The 16,999-nt window shown below is 44.9% G+C and overlaps 1 protein-coding gene across 3 annotated transcripts in view; it reads right to left on the reverse strand.

Annotated features, from left to right (window-relative positions):
* The window catches only part of sema6bb (sema domain, transmembrane domain (TM), and cytoplasmic domain, (semaphorin) 6Bb), a 173,712-nt gene that overhangs the window by 44,583 nt on the left and 112,130 nt on the right, over nucleotides 1-16,999 (reverse strand). For all 3 annotated transcript variants that reach the window (XM_083767714.1, XM_083767713.1, XM_083767715.1), the window contains exon 10: nucleotides 14,942-15,159. In XM_083767714.1, coding sequence (XP_083623840.1) covers nucleotides 14,942-15,159 — 218 coding nt within the window. The remainder of the gene's footprint in view (nucleotides 1-14,941; nucleotides 15,160-16,999) is intronic.

Below are 16,999 nucleotides of genomic sequence, written 5' to 3' on the forward strand. Positions count from 1 at the left end.
TTACTATCTTTGTGGGGACATTAAGTCAAACATTTCATTAAAAACCCAAACCATATACCAAATAATCGCAACATAACCTCAAAATCACTATCCCTTATCGTAAAACAAACCATAAATGTAACCATTCACTATAAGCCCATATGCAATCCGTGAAATAGTCCCAATCTCCATATTTCTGAGGACCAGAGCAGTGTCATACAGACTCCACACAAGGTCAACAACAAGCACACACGCACACACGTACGCGCGCACACGCACGCACACACACACACACACACACACACACACACACACACACACACACACACACACACACACTCACACACACACACACACACACACACACACACACACACACACACACACACACACACACACACACGTCTTTAATCAAAACATTGGTTTTAGAAAAATGGTTGCCACTCGCCAAGGTTGGAAACACACTGACTGGAGTACAAGACAGGGAACTAGAAGTAGTCTGCAGGGATGACCAGCATGGCTGTCAGTGAACTCCCTGTAATCTAAAACTACTACAGACAGATGCTTTCCAATAAGGAAGTGAAGTGTGTGAGGCCAAAATGGGCTGAGGCTAACTTTGATCCATGTCCTTCCTTTCTGGTGAGACTCGTCTGGACAGCCTGCAAAAAGAGAGAGTATAGAGCTTCTGACAGAGATCGGGATAAGGAACAATGAAGAGGTCACCGCAGGGCGCAGACAGAAAGGCTTGCACGTTTGCCTGCAGGTGACAGAAGGCAGTCATCCAAGAAGCCAGCATCACTTCAAGAACAGATGGCCTGCTCTGTTCCAACAGAATGAGGTAATAATGGAACTGAAGTGATCAAAGTCTGTATCTTTGCACCAATACTAATTAAGCCTAATACAGCTCCATCTTGAAATCATGTTCAGAAATGTAGCCACATGTGGCCGAGCGAGAATCTTTTTTGAATTTAAGTAGTTACATGTGTTGTGTATGTATGGGTTGAGATAATCTCTCTCTTTTTTCTTTCTCCATCTCAAGTGATTCACACGCATACGCACACACACGCACGCACGCACGCACGCACGCACGCACGCACGCACGCACGCACGCACACACACACACACACACACACACACACACACACACACACACACACACACACACACACACACACAGTTATTAGGGCATGCCTCCTAGTGGAGAAATGTGCGTTACTGAACACACCTTTCTAGTTTGGCACATAATTGATTTGTAACTTTTCCTACAGTAATTTTAAGCTATTTATGATCATTGTTCATATCGGTACTGCCACTTGAGGTCCAATTTCTCAAGTTGGGTGTGCACATTCCCCGGAATAGATGGACTTGTAGAAAGTATTCACATTTGAGAAGCTGAAACCTAATCATTTTTGGTACATTTTTTGGTGTTTTGGTAAAACAAATATTTAAATTGAACAATTGATTGATCAAAATAGGTGCTGATAAAAATAATTGTACAGAACAAACAAATGGGCCCTGTACAGGGGGAGAAAGTAAATCATATTTTTTTACAGGAAAAATAAATAACTAGGCTAGGCTGCATCCTGTCTCTGGCTCCTGTCTAGCCAAAAGACCTCATAAACAATGTTCTCCCTGGCCAAGCAGCAGAGGACGAATCTCCTACACTAGAATGGTGAATGTGCCTGAAATGCCTCAGCAGCTGCAGTATATCACCATGTGTCTCCTCCATAGCCTGTAGCCAGTGGTACAGTACCTGGGCATACGGATTGTGCTCATACTGTACATGTTCCATCTCCGGGCAGAGGCAAGCTCCTCAATCAGACTGAGAAAACGTGCGTATTGTGGGAGATAAGGAACTGAAAGTTGTGGGTGATCAATGAAGCAGTTCCAGACCAGAGCGGCGGAAACTTGTGTTGTCCCAGATAACAGCGTACCTGTGCTGCTCTAGGCTATCGGTCTGATGTGCTTGGTAATGTAAGTTTAGCCATTTGAATGAAATGGACAGAGAGATTTATGTAAACAAGGCCGTGTAAAGTAGAGAGATTTTCAAAAACGAAAACGCTCAGGTGGTTTTGCTGTGCATTAATTGGGTTGCACCTCCACCTCCATGCTAAGGAAAGGTCTTGACAATAACAAGAACATGGGGTGGGTGGTGAGGATGAATTGTAGTAGAATGGTATTATAGTTATTATGGGTCCCTGGAACAAAATATTTTGAGATGGGAGCGTGATTATAAGGATCAAGGATCGAGGTGATGAAGTGCCAACCTGGCAACCTGCATGGGAAGAGCAACGGACTGACCTCATGCTTCCTTCAATGCATGAGGAGTCCAAGCCGCTTCTCTTCACCTGACAGGGGGGGGGGAGTTTCCTTGGTTGGACGTAGCGCGTGGAAGGAACACGGTATTCCATCCAGTTCCTTTCCCCTCCATCAGGCGCCCCTGGCTGACCAGGGGGAGGCAGTTTAGAGGCCAGGATTACTGCATGTTTTTTTGTGAGGGTACCCAGCAAGCCGTCATGAGGACGTTATGATGACGTCCTCCGATGAAACACGCTCACTGGTGTATTTATTTATTTATTCAACAGGGACAATGCACATTAATCAACACGTAATTTTTCAAATCCATGTAAATGGGCCAGAGTTAGCCAGAATCTGATTTCCATCGATAATATAATACCGACACATAGGCCTATGCCTATACTGTAATTTGTTAACAACTTGTCTTAGATACTTAATTGAAGTCATTAAATTAATTTGGGCCAACCATTGACTTTTCCATTTCTTCCCAGTGTAGTGTAGAAACGTCATGGGCTGAGAGATGCCCTCCGTCTCTCTACCATGGTGGTCATGTTGATGCATTGTAGCTAATGAAGTGCAGCAGCACCAAGGAAGGAGGGAAGAAGTAGCCAATGAAGCAGAGCACCACTGAGGAAGAAATAAGTAAACAGAGTGGAGACGAAATAACAACTCTGACCTTCCAAACATGCAACAGTTTTATGTCCCACTGGCCACTGACTAATGATGGTCTGGAGTGGTGTGTGTGTGTGTGTGTGTGTGTGTGTGTGTGTGTGTGTGTGTGTGTGTGTGTGTGTGTGTGCGTGCGTGCGTGTGAGTGTCCATAGCGAACCAGAGAGGCTGAGTCACCCTCTGCTTGCCACACACACACACACACACACACACACACACACACACACACACACACACACACACACACACACACACACACACACACACACACACACACACACACACACACACACAGTGACACATCACGTTCCTGTTGACTGCCCCACCGATTGCTGCAGGACGGCTTGTTCACAACGGCTTCTCCAGGAGGAACTTAGCATTCATAGGAAGGGAGGCATCCAGACACTGAGGCCAGGCTGGTTCCACCCCCACCTCTCTGTGGGTCTTTTGCCCCCCCCAGCCAGACACTGAGGCCAGGCTGGTTCCACCCCCACCTCTCTGTGGGTCTTTTGCCCCCCCCAGCCAGACACTGAGGCCAGGCTGGTTCCACCCCCACCTCTCTGTGGGTCTTTTGCCCCCCCCCAGCCAAGACACTGAGGCCAGGCTGGTTCCACCCTCACCTCTCTGTGGGTCTTTTGCCCCCCCCAGCCAAGACACTGAGGCCAGGCTGGTTCCACCCTCACCTCTCTGTGGGTCTCCTGCTCAGTGCTACCACTGCTATACATACACACAGTGGTAGAAAAGGGCCACTTCAACGCAACCAGATGTTATTTTAATTATGTTTAGGACACAAGAAACACTTTCCTGGGTTTTTTATATGTGTAATATGTTTTTTAGATATTTTAGTATTTAAAATAAATCCAGCGTAAGCGATAGTTCATTGAGGCACGGAAGGCAGAAGGTTATTCTAAATTCAGTCCCCTTAGTAATTCATTCAGCTTCTTTAAATCAACTGCCTCTCCAAGTCTCCCTGCTCACTCATTCGCTATGACCTATCTCATCCACGCCCTCTTTGGCTCTGCTCTGGGGGGTCGTTGATATCAGAGCTGTGTCTCGGTGCACAGATAATCAGAGTTATCAAATGTGATATCAGCTATGTGATATCATATTCTCGTTTATTTGTAATCGGTGCATATAAAATATATATTGCCCCTCAAATGCCCCAGCCACTACAGCATCGTTCATTTGAACTACCGGTTTGTGCTGCATTTCACCCCACCCAGACCTGGCACTACATAGCGATTCTCATCATTTCAATAAATAATCATAAACAATGTTGGTAAAACTAAGATATTTTAGGGGAAATATAATATATTATACACTGCATCGCGTTTTCTGCACGCCACTCCCCCACAAACCCCCTCCACCCACACACAATACTAGGAATAGTAGGATACACTCTCGAGGTGTCCCGGCTGTAAACACTGGATATAAACACCCATGAGGGAGCCAAAGGGAGAGTGTCTATCTGCAGGAAAACACCCCAGCAAGATTATATAGGGGAAGATAGATGGGAAAAAGGCCAAATATATAATCTATATAATCTATTTTTAATTTTGGCTTAAAAGTTGTCTATACGTCCTTTAACCATATAACACATTTTAAGCTGGTGACCCTATATTGTTGGCCTGATGTCATAGGGGAAACTGTTCCCAAAATGTTATGATTAGTTTTTCTAAATCTGCTAAAATATCGACAAGCTCACAATGCGCTGTGTCACGTCACATGTTGGTGTTGCATTGTGAGCTTGTAGATTTTGCTATTCATCGTGCGAGGAGGTGTACAGTGTTAAATTCCTTTTTGTTTCACTGGATGCCTCGTCTCTTCTGCATTCTCATAATTTGCCAGCCTGACTATTGCTTACCTTAGGTGCTATTTACACGAGGATGGTGTTCATAAAAAACGGCAAAATAAAGTACCGTTTAGCGCTGTCATTTAGACGAGAACGGTGTTCTCAGGAGGTGAAAACGCATCGAAGTGAAAACGCCTCCCAGAGTGCAAATCTTTGAGAACACCGTTTCCTATGGTCTCCATATAAACAGGCAAAACGGTGAATCCGCAAAACTTATGACATCATGGCTCACGTTAATTGGCTCACAGCGGCAGCGCATAGCCTATGTTTATTACATTGATGCAGAGCAATATCATTATGATATAATGGAGTTCCTGAACAAGCCTCCCTCCTCGCCTACAAAGTGCTGCTCATCAGCGATGTTGAATGTAAAACCATGATGTAAATAAAAAGCCTTGTGAAGTTGTGATAGACGGCAGCCGCGGCAGCAACGTTTATTTAATAAATATATATCATCCCGTGGCGCGCCCAGAGCAGTGTTGCGCCGCTTGCGTCTTCTTCTTGTACGTGGGTGACCTGTCTATTTGGCAGCCCGTTATCGCCACCTAGCGACAGTATAGCATAATAGCACATTATATCATAACTTGTGCGTTCTCGTGTAAAGGGTAAGAAAAAATGAGAACGCAACGGGACTTTGACGTGTTATATGGAGATGGTCCCCGTCTAAAAGAGGCCTTAGTCTCCATCTGGGTCACCCCCCTCCTCTCTCTCTCTCTCTCTCTGACAGTGTCTGACTGACAGGCATTTAGGCTGCCTCTGTATGGAGTCAGTGTTGGAGTGAAAGAGGTCAACTCGACTTCCACAAAGTGGAAACTTGCTTCACTGCCACTCCCCCCCCCCCCCCACACACACACACCCCACACACCTTAGAATCACACTATAGAATAAACTTGTCACATCCTCCCATCTCAAACTCTCTTTTTTAGTTTCTTTCCACAAAATAATCTGTTCATCTACCTCTAAACTGTCTACGACTATAACCCAACGACTCTGCCATCTGTCTTCATTCTGTCTTCATTCCCTACTGTCTGGATTATTCCGTCATTCTCATTCTCGGCTTTCGTCAGTCACCTATAGACTTCTCCTCATGTTAGCTCCCCGTGCACAGTGGTGGAAAAAGTACTACATTAAGTAATAATGCAATATTACTTAATGTAGTACTAATATATTACTTAATATTGATACTTAAGTAAAAGTATCAATATTGCAACAAATATTATACAAGTAAAATGTCCAGAATAAAATTTACTTGCGTAAACGTACAAAAGTATTGGCTTCAATATTTACTTTAAGTAACCTACCAAAAGTAAAAGTACTCATTGAAAGTTTTCTACAGATTACAAATAATCATTTGAAAATAACAGATCTAAAAGTTGTAGATCAGCTATTTTCAAAGGGCCGAAATGTATACAGGTACAGGGATGAAGTGGCTAATGTACTGTATGTTTTGTAATAATGATCGAAATCTACAAAGTAACTAGTGACTCAAGTTTTCAAATAAATAAATAAGTAAAAGTAGTAATATTTGGATTTGAGATGTAGTGGAGTTAGGCCTCACTCACACCTTTACAACATGCTTGTTGTATACAAAGGGTGTGATACGTCTTGCCCCAATGCATTTCCAATGGGAGTCACATGGTTTGACACACATGTTGTATGAGGGAGGGGGGAAGTCGAAACACAGCCGAAAGCCATACAACAGCTTGTAGTCCAAAATGTTGTATCAAACCATGTGACTTCCTTTGTTAATGCATTGGGGCGGCCATGACACTTACATCTTGCTTACATCTAGCATGCATCAATGTTGTATGCTAGATCAAAATGTGTGAGTGAGGCCTTAGAAGTATTGGAAATTGGAAATACTTAAGTAAAGCACAGTATACTTAAGTAAATGTATTCAGTTACTTTCCACCACTGCACTGTGTGTGCATTCTCTTCTTCTCCCACTGAAACCTCTTCTACCGGCCCCCGGCCTGAGGGGGACCAGCTAATAGCTATAGCACCTCCATGACTTGTATAATATATTCTCTGTGAAATCCCGACAACGGCACACACACTGTTCCCTCGCTGCCGGGGGCGCCGAGCAGGGATGACGTGTTAAGAAGTTTCCGGGGGCCCTGGAGCCAGACAGGGAACCCACAAAGATGCCACGGTTTGCGGAATGTTATCGTTTGATTAATGTTGGGGCTCTAGTGTGTGATGTGTCATCATCATGGTGCCCGGAATTCCACACGGCACACCTGCCACACACGCACACACACCCACACACACACGCGCACACACACACACACACACACACACACACCCTATTTTCCACTTTCCCACCTAATGATGCGCTCCACTGCTGCTGCAGACCCAGGGGGACTAGCCAGCACATCTGCGCATCCTCCCTCTGATTCCTGTTTCTCCTGTCACCCGTGAACCTGTTCCCCGCCCTCTCCTTGTCCTCCCGATGTCCCCCGTCATCTGCTGCGCTTATGCAGGCGTACCACGTGACTTTCATAACGACCGACTAATTATCTATACTAATTGCCTATATGTGGTCGTAGATCAGCACACAAGTGCCACTCCCCCAGTATATAACTCAACCTCAAGTGTACTGTTGCTATGAAGACGAGACACGCTTCAATCCTGTCCCTTTCTAGAGCATCCGGGTCCTGGCTTGTAAGTGGGATAAACCGTGGAAGGCCTTACATGGAATTCCACTTTGTATGGAATGTTTTCGATGCATTCCACCTAAGCCCCATTGAGACCTAATGAGCCAGCTTAGTCCAGTCCTGCAGCTGTAGGCCCTAATGGTCATTTCAAGCTCAAACTAATAAATCTAAGACCTGTGGTGGAAAAAGTACTCACATTAGTATACAGTAGCTTACTGTAGGGCTGTTATTGTTTATAAGTGGTTATTGTGTTTTGTAATAACAATCCAAATTTACAAAATAACTAATAACTATGAAGCTGTCATGTAGGCCTTGTGGAGTAAAAGAACAATTTGGACCTGAGATGTAGTGCAGTAGAGCCTATTGGAAATCAGAATTACTCAAGTGCCAATACCTCAAAATTGTACTTAAGTAAATGTACTTTGTAACTCCCAAGGTCTTCTTCACCTCCCTGTTCCTTCTCCCTTTACATCTGCCTCCCTGTTTTTCCTTCTAAATAAAGCGCCAAAAGCATATTAGATACTTTCCTTCCCTCCTTGTCTCACTCTCTCTCTCTCTCTCTCTCTCCATTTCACATTCTCACTTTCCTCCGTCTTGTCTCCAGTTCCCTGCCTGACCTCCTGAGCGCTGCATATGTTTGTGTCGAGGTGGAGCACAGCGGGAAACACAAGCTCTCGCTTTCATCCCGCTCAAAGTCCGGAAAGGCCCGGGGCGTCAGCAGTGCACATGCAGAGAGGCCCAATTGGTGGTCAAGAGAAGATTTTATTATTATAAATGTGGTAATTCAGTCGGCTCTGCAGCCTCTCCAGGCACTGGCGTTCCGTCTGTCCGTCTCCGACGTGTCTAGTCCTATCCCTCTCAGCCTCGTGTCAAGTCACACACGCGGCAGGGACAGAGACGTCCTGCAGATTGTGTCATTATAGGTGTGGTGAGCCGGTGTGCGACTGTTAAGTGATTCCTGGGCTGCACGGAGCGAACCGTTAGGATGGAGCGGTGTAGTCGCTCGTTTCCCAGGTCCTGCGTCACGCTGTTTTTCTCCTGCTCGCTACCAGCCAAGGCAATTTGTCTGGCGAGCATTTAGTGTGGCGGAGAAGGCCACACAGCGCTGCTGTGAGGTTTATGGCTTTCAGCACTCCTTCTCTCTCGCTCTCTCTGTCTCCCTAAGCCCATATACAGTAGGTGTGCCTGTGCCGTGTGGCAAAAATGCCGATCTACAAGCTCACAAACGTGTCACGCTGCGACACGTTTTGAGCTTGTAGATAGTCCATTTTGTGTGAACGACACCGAAGCGCAACGAAATACAACTGCCTTTCTCTCTCGCCCTCCCCTGTCTGTTTATCTATCCACCCAGGTCCTGCTCTCTCTCATTCCTGCACTCCAGTCATTTATAATAGCGCCCAGCAGCAGTTTAGCCAAGCATAATGTGTGTGTGTGTGTGTACAGCTGGTTCTCTTCTATGACATGCTGATAATTCTGCTATCTGGGAACCAGTGTGTGTGTGCGTGTGCGACGTGCATGCATGCATGCACGTGCGTGCGTGCGTGAGATATGGAAAAACTAAAATATAATATCACTATTTTTTCAAGCAGTATTACGATACACAATATTTGTATGTGTTTTTTTATGGTATGGTGTGTGTGTGTGGCTGTATTTATCTGTATGCCTGTCTGAGCACAGGCGTGTGTGTGTAATTTGACATGCACACCACGGCCACACACACACACACACACACACACACACACACACACACACACACACACACACACACTCAAATGCACGTTTGCATCGCCTCCGACCTTGGCCAGTAAGTGTGACACTCCTCCAGACGAGATACACAGAGACAACACGTTTTTTAACTAATTGGCGGCCAATTACATATATTTTTGGGGGTCCTTGACATGAAAATGTTTGAGAACCACTGACATAGAAACATAAATTATGTTATTTCAGAAAACTGTCAGGATTTAGAAGACATTTGTAGAATGTCCTCAGGTCTAAACGGGTTTATCACTTTCAGCCCTCTACTGTAGAAACAAGAGGACGCGCATGTTGTGCATTATTGACTTCCTCGTCCTTGACTGTTTTCTTCATGTCCTCCATTTCTCATTCCGCTCTCTCTCTCTCTCTCTCTCTCTCTCTCTCTCTCTCTCTCTTTCTCTTGCTCCTCCTTAACATTCTCCCCACACTCGCTGTTCGCTCTCTCCCTGCTTCTCCAACTTCATCCTCAATTTGTCTCTCTGCCGTGGCTCAGCCCCTCTCATCCAACTGTATCCCTCCGTCTGTCACTCTCTGTTGTCTCCACCTGTATGTTTTCAACATTCTCCCATAATACCAAGATGACCAGAGATCTCAACCTACTTGATATGTCTGGGGAAATATAATCTCACAAGATAAGATTTTGCTAACAGCCTTTTTTTTAACCGGATGGGTTCCACGGATTGGGGGAGATTTAAATTTGATCCAGTGGCTATAGAACAGCGGCGAAAATGGCATACATCCGTTACTTTGAAAATGAAATATGTCGCCATCCTATTCTGAAGGACTGCCCTATAAGCATTTGCGTTTGTTCTGCAATGCAATTGCATTTAGAGTAGAGATGTCCCGATACTGCATCGGTATCGGGAAATGTATCGGATCGGCCCTTATTTGTGATATCGGGTCATATCGGTATCAGCGAATATACCGATCCGACACAGGGGTAAGGGGTTGACACTATTGCAGGTAAATAAAATGTTGGAGTTTGCTTTGGAGTTGCCCAAACTGCAAGTGGACATTTGAGTGAAGAGTCTGCTATAAACACAACACGAGATATATAGCTAGATAGCTAGAAACACAACACCAGATATATAGCTAGATAGCTATAAACACAACACCAGATATATAGCTAGATAGCTATAAACACAATACCAGATATATAGCTAGATAGCTATAAACACAACACCAGATATATAGCTAGATAGCTATAAACACAACACCAGATATATAGCTAGATAGCTATAAACACAACACCAGATATATAGCTAGATAGCTGTAAACACAACATGAGATCACGACACTGGTTTCGGTATCGGTATTGGCTAACACACAAATTAATAGGTATCGGGATCGGATCAGAAGCGGGACATCCCTAATTTATATGTCTGAACTGTTTCCACTTCGTTTTTGTCCCTACTTTGAATTGGTAGGTGGACATCTTTAGATTGCGAGATTAACTTGATCTGTTATTGTGGGGTAAGCTTTCGCAGGACAATAGCCGATCGACAATAGCAGATCTTATCGATCTCCTATTTTCTGCGAAAGCTTACCCCACAATACAGATACTGGGGTTTAAGTGTTTTTTTAACTAGCATGTCTCACCATTCAAGACCTCCCATGCACACTACACCCCACAATTACAACCGTTACTGTAAAATACTGATTTCTAATTTTACTTCAAGAGTTACATTTTTATACCCTCAGATATACAGTATATATACTCAAACTACTGTAGGCCCTTAGTATCAATATACAATATTCAATAATTTTGCTTCTACTGAGTGGAGTTTTACTTTTACTCCATTACAATTATTTTAAAACTTGGCGAAACTAAAAAACAACATTGAATTTTGGAAATCGCTCCCTATTTCATTGATAGGTAGAGTTAATACAATCAAAATGATGTTTCTTCCCCGACTGTTGTACCTTTTCCAATGCCTCCCTGTGTTTATACCCAAGTCCTTCTTCAAACGCTTAGACTCAATTGTCCTTCCCTTTATCTGGGAATACAAAAAACATAGGATAAAAAAATCCCATCTATGTAAACCGAAGCAGGTTGGTGGGCTTGCTCTGCCAGATTTCTGCCTATATTACTGGTCATCCAATGTTAGAGCAATTTCGGCCTGTTTAAACAACACAGCTGAACCTCCCCGTTGGCTACAATGGGAGCAGGAGAAATGTCGCCCATACTGTTTAAGTTCAATAATATTATCTCCTGTGAAATTAGATAAATCCATTTACAATGGATCCCTTGTTATTCACAGTATGATAAGAATCTGGAAACAAATCAAAACATATTTTAGGAACAACTCACTATCTTTTCTGCTCCCTATAGCTGATAACCCCTCATTTCTACCATCCCAACTGGATGATACGTTTGCACAGTGGAAGGGTTTGGGTATACGCACAATTGGAGACTTATATATGGGTGGAACTTTTGCCTCATTTGCTCAACTGCAGGAAAAATATAGACTCCCTAGGAGTAACTTTTTTAACTAAGGAACTACTTGCACGCTCTGCTTGCGCAAGTAATAATAATAATAAGCATGCTGCTGAGACCTAGCCTATAGCTGCCCAAACCCTGGGTCCGGCAGCAGCATTCAAAATGATTAGCATTTATTTGAACATGCCTGGAGTACAAGATGGGTTTAATGTGCCAAGTAGAGCCGCTAAGATAGCATCAGCTAAGTGAATAGCCACAGAAGGTTGATACTGAGTCGATTTATTCTGCGAATTATTCTAAGCTTTCGGGCACCCAATGTGTCCTGCATGATAAAGCCCCAGCCGTCTGGCGCCTTAATAGAGCAAAACATCCTGCGGCGGGTTTATAAAGAAAAATGTTATTCGGTGTTTGACTCCTCCTGACAGGAAACAGTTTACAGGGTGCATGAGAGCATCAACTGATACAACACATCAAGCATTTTACACCTTTTATGTTACATATGGGGAGAGTTATTGCGTGTAGAAGCGTGCCAGAATACTAGTGTACGCGGCCGCACATAAATATTTCTGCAGCTTCAGGTTTCTCTCTGTTGTTCAATTTGTGTTGGTGCTCTATCTGTCTCTGCAGACACCCTCACACTCCCCTAATCCTCCATTCACCAGGCAGCATCTCCTCTCCTCTCCTCTCCTCTCCTCTCCTCTCCTCTCCTCTCCTCTCCTCTCCTCTCCTCTCCTCTCCTCTCCTCTCCTCTCCTCTCCTCTCCCCTCCCCTCAATTTACAATTTACAATTTAGGCATTTAGCAGACGCTCTTAATCCAGAGCGACTTACATTTAAGCAAGAACAAAAGCATGGGAATACATCACATAAAAGCATTTATCAATATCATGAAACATGCGTAAGCTAAGAAAGTAACAGTGGAATATCTATATAATGAAACTATACATACACTATACATATAAACTATACATATTTACTACTATGCTATACATATGTACTATGGCGTGCTATGACTATATACAATACAATTATAGTGCTGTCTACATAACATGCTATAAGTCTGTGTCAAATGCTATCTAAGCCAACAGAAATGCTATCTAAGGGGTTAGGGTAAGTGCTATGGGCCATGATGGAGTCTGAAAAGGTGGGTTTTCAGGCTACGGCGGAAGATTGGGAGTGATGCTGCAGTTCTGACTGCAATGGGAAGTGCATTCCACAGTTTTGGAGCCAGAAGGGAGAAGAGTTTGGGACGTGTGGAGCGTTGTCCCGGCGTTTTTAGTGAGGGTACTTCCAGTTTCCCTGCGTTGGCTGATCTGAGTGCGCGGGAGGGTTTGTAGGGTTCAATCATACTTGTAAGATATGGGGGAGCCATACCTTTGGTTGCTTTGAATGCCAGCATCAGAGTTTTGTATTCTGTGCGGGCAGCGACCGGGAGCCAGTGGAGGGAGCGGAGCAGGGGGGAGACATGTGAGAATTTTGGCTGGTTGAAGACCAAGCGAGCTGCTGCTCCCCTCCCCTCCCCTCCCCTCCCCTCCCCTCCCCTCCCCTCCCCTCCCCTCCCTTCCCCTCCCCTCCCCTCTCCTCTCCTCTCCTCTCCTCCCTCTGAATGTCTCTCGTTTTTAACAACGTGTTGTCTTTCAGAGAGCGCCCCTTTACCATCTATTAAAGCCTTCAATGTGTCTTAAATTACACTGCAGGCTATGATCTTGACCTGTGCACCTCCACACGTCTCTCTCCCCCCTCTCTCTCTCTCTTGGAACTGGACAGTGTGTGTCCAACTGCACACACACACACACACACACACACACACACACACACACACACACACACACACACACACACACACACACACACACACACACACACACACACGCCGTCTCCAACTCTTTCTCCCTGGGAACTATGTGTTGATTGATCTGTCGATGCAGTTCTTTATCAACCATCACAGCACATGATGAATCTCCTTTTCTCTGCCTGGTGAAGACAGTCCTGAATTCTCCCTCCCTTTAACCCTCAGAGTGTATTGATCTCGACAGTGTGTGTGTGTGTGTGTGTGTGTGTGTGTGTGTGTGTGTGTGTGTGTGTGTGTGTGTGTGTGTGTGTGTGTGCATGTGCATGTGCGTGTACGGTGTACCAATGCTGCACATGGTCTGGAGTGATTGGTTTCACAGCAGAAGCCAGAGCATAAGAGTTAAGGGTCAAGGTTTCGATGTACAGGCAGAGTATCTGATCCACCATAGTGTACAGAGTATCTGATCCACCATAGTGTACAGAGTATCTGATCCACCATAGTGTACAGGCAGAGTATCAGATCCACCATAGTGTACAGAGTATCTGATCCACCATAGTGTACAGAGTATCTGATCCACCATAGTGTACAGAGTATCTGATCCACCATAGTGTACAGAGTATCTGATCCACCATAGTGTACAGAGTATCTGATCCACCATAGTGTACAGAGTATCTGATCCACCATAGTGTACAGGCAGAGTATCAGATCCACCATAGTGTACAGAGTATCTGATCCACCATAGTGTACAGAGTATCTGATCCACCATAGTGTACAGGCAGAGTATCTGATCCACCATAGTGTACAGGCAGAGTATCAGATCCACCATAGTGTACTGAGTATCTGATCCACCATAGTGTACAGAGTATCTGATCCACCATAGTGTACAGAGTATCTGATCCACCATAGTGTACAGGCAGAGTATCTGATCCACCATAGTGTACAGAGTATCTGATCCACCATAGTGTACAGGCAGAGTATCTGATCCACCATAGTGTACAGAGTATCTGATCCACCATAGTGTACAGAGTATCTGATCCACCATAGTGTACAGAGTATCTGATCCACCATAGTGTACAGAGTATCTGATCCACCATAGTGTACAGAGTATCTGATCCACCATAGTGTACAGAGTATCTGATCCACCATAGTGTACAGAGTATCTGATCCACCATAGTGTACAGAGTATCTGATCCACCATAGTGTACAGAGTATCTGATCCACCATAGTGTACAGAGTATCTGATCCAGGCAGAGTATCTGATCCACCATAGTGGGCAAGACATAGTCCCTTCTTACAAACACTTGCTTTTGTTACTTTTGTGTGATGCTGTAGTATAATCAAGTAGGACATATAAGAAAGTAAGTAAGTAGCCTTGCCGAGCCATGAGGCCAATAGGGCAGGAAGCTATCTGCTGTTTCGGTAGCGTGAGGCAACTTGAGTGCCAAGAAAAGAAAAGGCACACAAAAGTTTCTGCCCGACAGCAACAACGATATAGTACCTGTTAGCTGGGGTGGAGAAGACGCCCAGGACGATGTCTCGGCCGTGCATCCTGATGATGGGGCTGGTGGAGTGCAGCAGGTTGAAGTAGAAGTGTGAGTCTCCAGGGATGGAGCAGTTGAGACGGGCCTTCAGGAAGGACGTCCACTGCTTCTCCAGCACGCGCTGGGAGCCACCCAGGTCCCGCTTGCACACCCTCGCCACACGCGACACCATCACCTAAACCACAAGACGCAGGGTTCCATTTAAATGCATGACTCTGCTGGTGATACCCCCTCTGTTTTATCCATGCATCTGGTTATGCCTCCTCTGAACACTCTGAAACAGGTTGATGACTACAAGTATTTGGGTTCATATATATCCTCTTCCCAAAAGGACTTTTAAACTAGGAAGGGTATGGCCTGGTCAGCCTGCAATGACATGCATAAGATCTGATCATCCCAGTTTTCGTAAGATGTTAAAAGTAAAAATATTTAGGACGACCGTTGAGCCGATTCTACTCTATGGCTCCGAGACATGGACACATTCAAAGAAACTAGAGAAACGGTTGGATAGCACTTACACCCGCCTTCTAATGAGAGCGCAAAATCTGTCTTGGAAGAGCCACCCATCGACTAATCTAATCTAATCTAAGAATCCATGTTTCTTCACTAGTCCGATCCAGGAGAACACAGTTTTCCGGCCACTGCTACAGAGCTGACAATGGGTTCTATTTCGTCCCTGCTGACTGCCAGAGGCGGTGCTTTAAGCACTGAATACGTCCCTTCGCGCATGCGCAGTCGAGTATTTTATACCAACAATGTCGGTTGACCCCGTGATGACCCGGAGTCGTCTATAACTTCCGGCAGTTATCCGGGGCTCAGTCCCTAATTTCTTCTCGCTTTGCGCAAGTTGTACACAGTACAGAGTTCTACAGCAGAATTAAACTGCATGATAACAGAACTATTGCTATTACTACTACTAAGTCGCCGGTAGTCCCGCGACCATTATTGGTCGGAGTTGTGACGCGTGCGTTCGCCCTCCAGGGACTGCGACTTAATACTACTACTATTGTATCGTTTTCGAGTGGAGCTGGGCTTCACATCGTCTTCTTTTCTCCGTGGGAACAAGGTAAGCAGACAACCCCTGTTCGCATAGGCTGCGTGCGCGCTGCTTCCCTGCAACACACACGGTTGCGTGCTACAAACGGCGACCTGAGCGTCCCGTTCAGCACCCGTCAAAGTTGAACGGATAGCTCGTTCTCTTTGACAGCTTACGTTCCCTTCTTCTCTGTGGTCCTGCCTCAAAGCAGACCAGAGGTAGAAAACTGTCGTTCCCTGATGTCATCGCTAGGGAAAATGTGTCAAAATTTCACAAAATGTGAAGAAAGAAGCTCACAACAAGAGATTGCGATGCGACGCAATATCGGCTATTTTCTCTACAGTATTTGTCATATTAGAGGGCTTAAGTGGTTAAGAAAAGTAAAGATGCATGTGTACTGAAAACAGAAAAACAGAGTGGGCAAACATGGAAGCATGATGGAGTGTGCAGACACAGTCTTTCCGTTCTTCTGTCCAGCACCTTGTATGTTATGGTTCGGATGTGCATGCTTTTTTTTGTAAAGGATGTTTTGCACAACTGCATTTATAAATACTTCCACAGTACATCATATGACGCATCGTGGGTTCAGGCCGCATGGTTACACATACTGTTCTGTTCACACATGAACAGTAAGTGTACACGTGTGTGTGTGTGTGTGTGTGTGTGTGTGTGTGTGTGTGTGTGTGTGTGTGTGTGTGTGTTAGCACGCACGCACGCACGCACGCACGCACGCACGCACGCACGCACGCACGCACTAAATTAAATCTCTGCAGCTCCAGGGTGATTTCTAAATGCAATCATTTGCATGTTATTTGCAATGCATGAAGCTCCGTTTTGACACATTATTGTTTTATAATAGTACATTTAATATCAATTATTCATGAAAAAGTCAGTCAGTGCATCTCGAAAATTGCTCCTTTGAGCAATCTCAGCCATGAAACGGCGATGTCACTTTAGTATTTAACTATCCATAATGCTC

This window comes from Protomyctophum parallelum (assembly GCF_964188405.1).
Source record: "Protomyctophum parallelum genome assembly, chromosome: 6".
Taxonomy (NCBI): domain Eukaryota; kingdom Metazoa; phylum Chordata; class Actinopteri; order Myctophiformes; family Myctophidae; genus Protomyctophum; species Protomyctophum parallelum.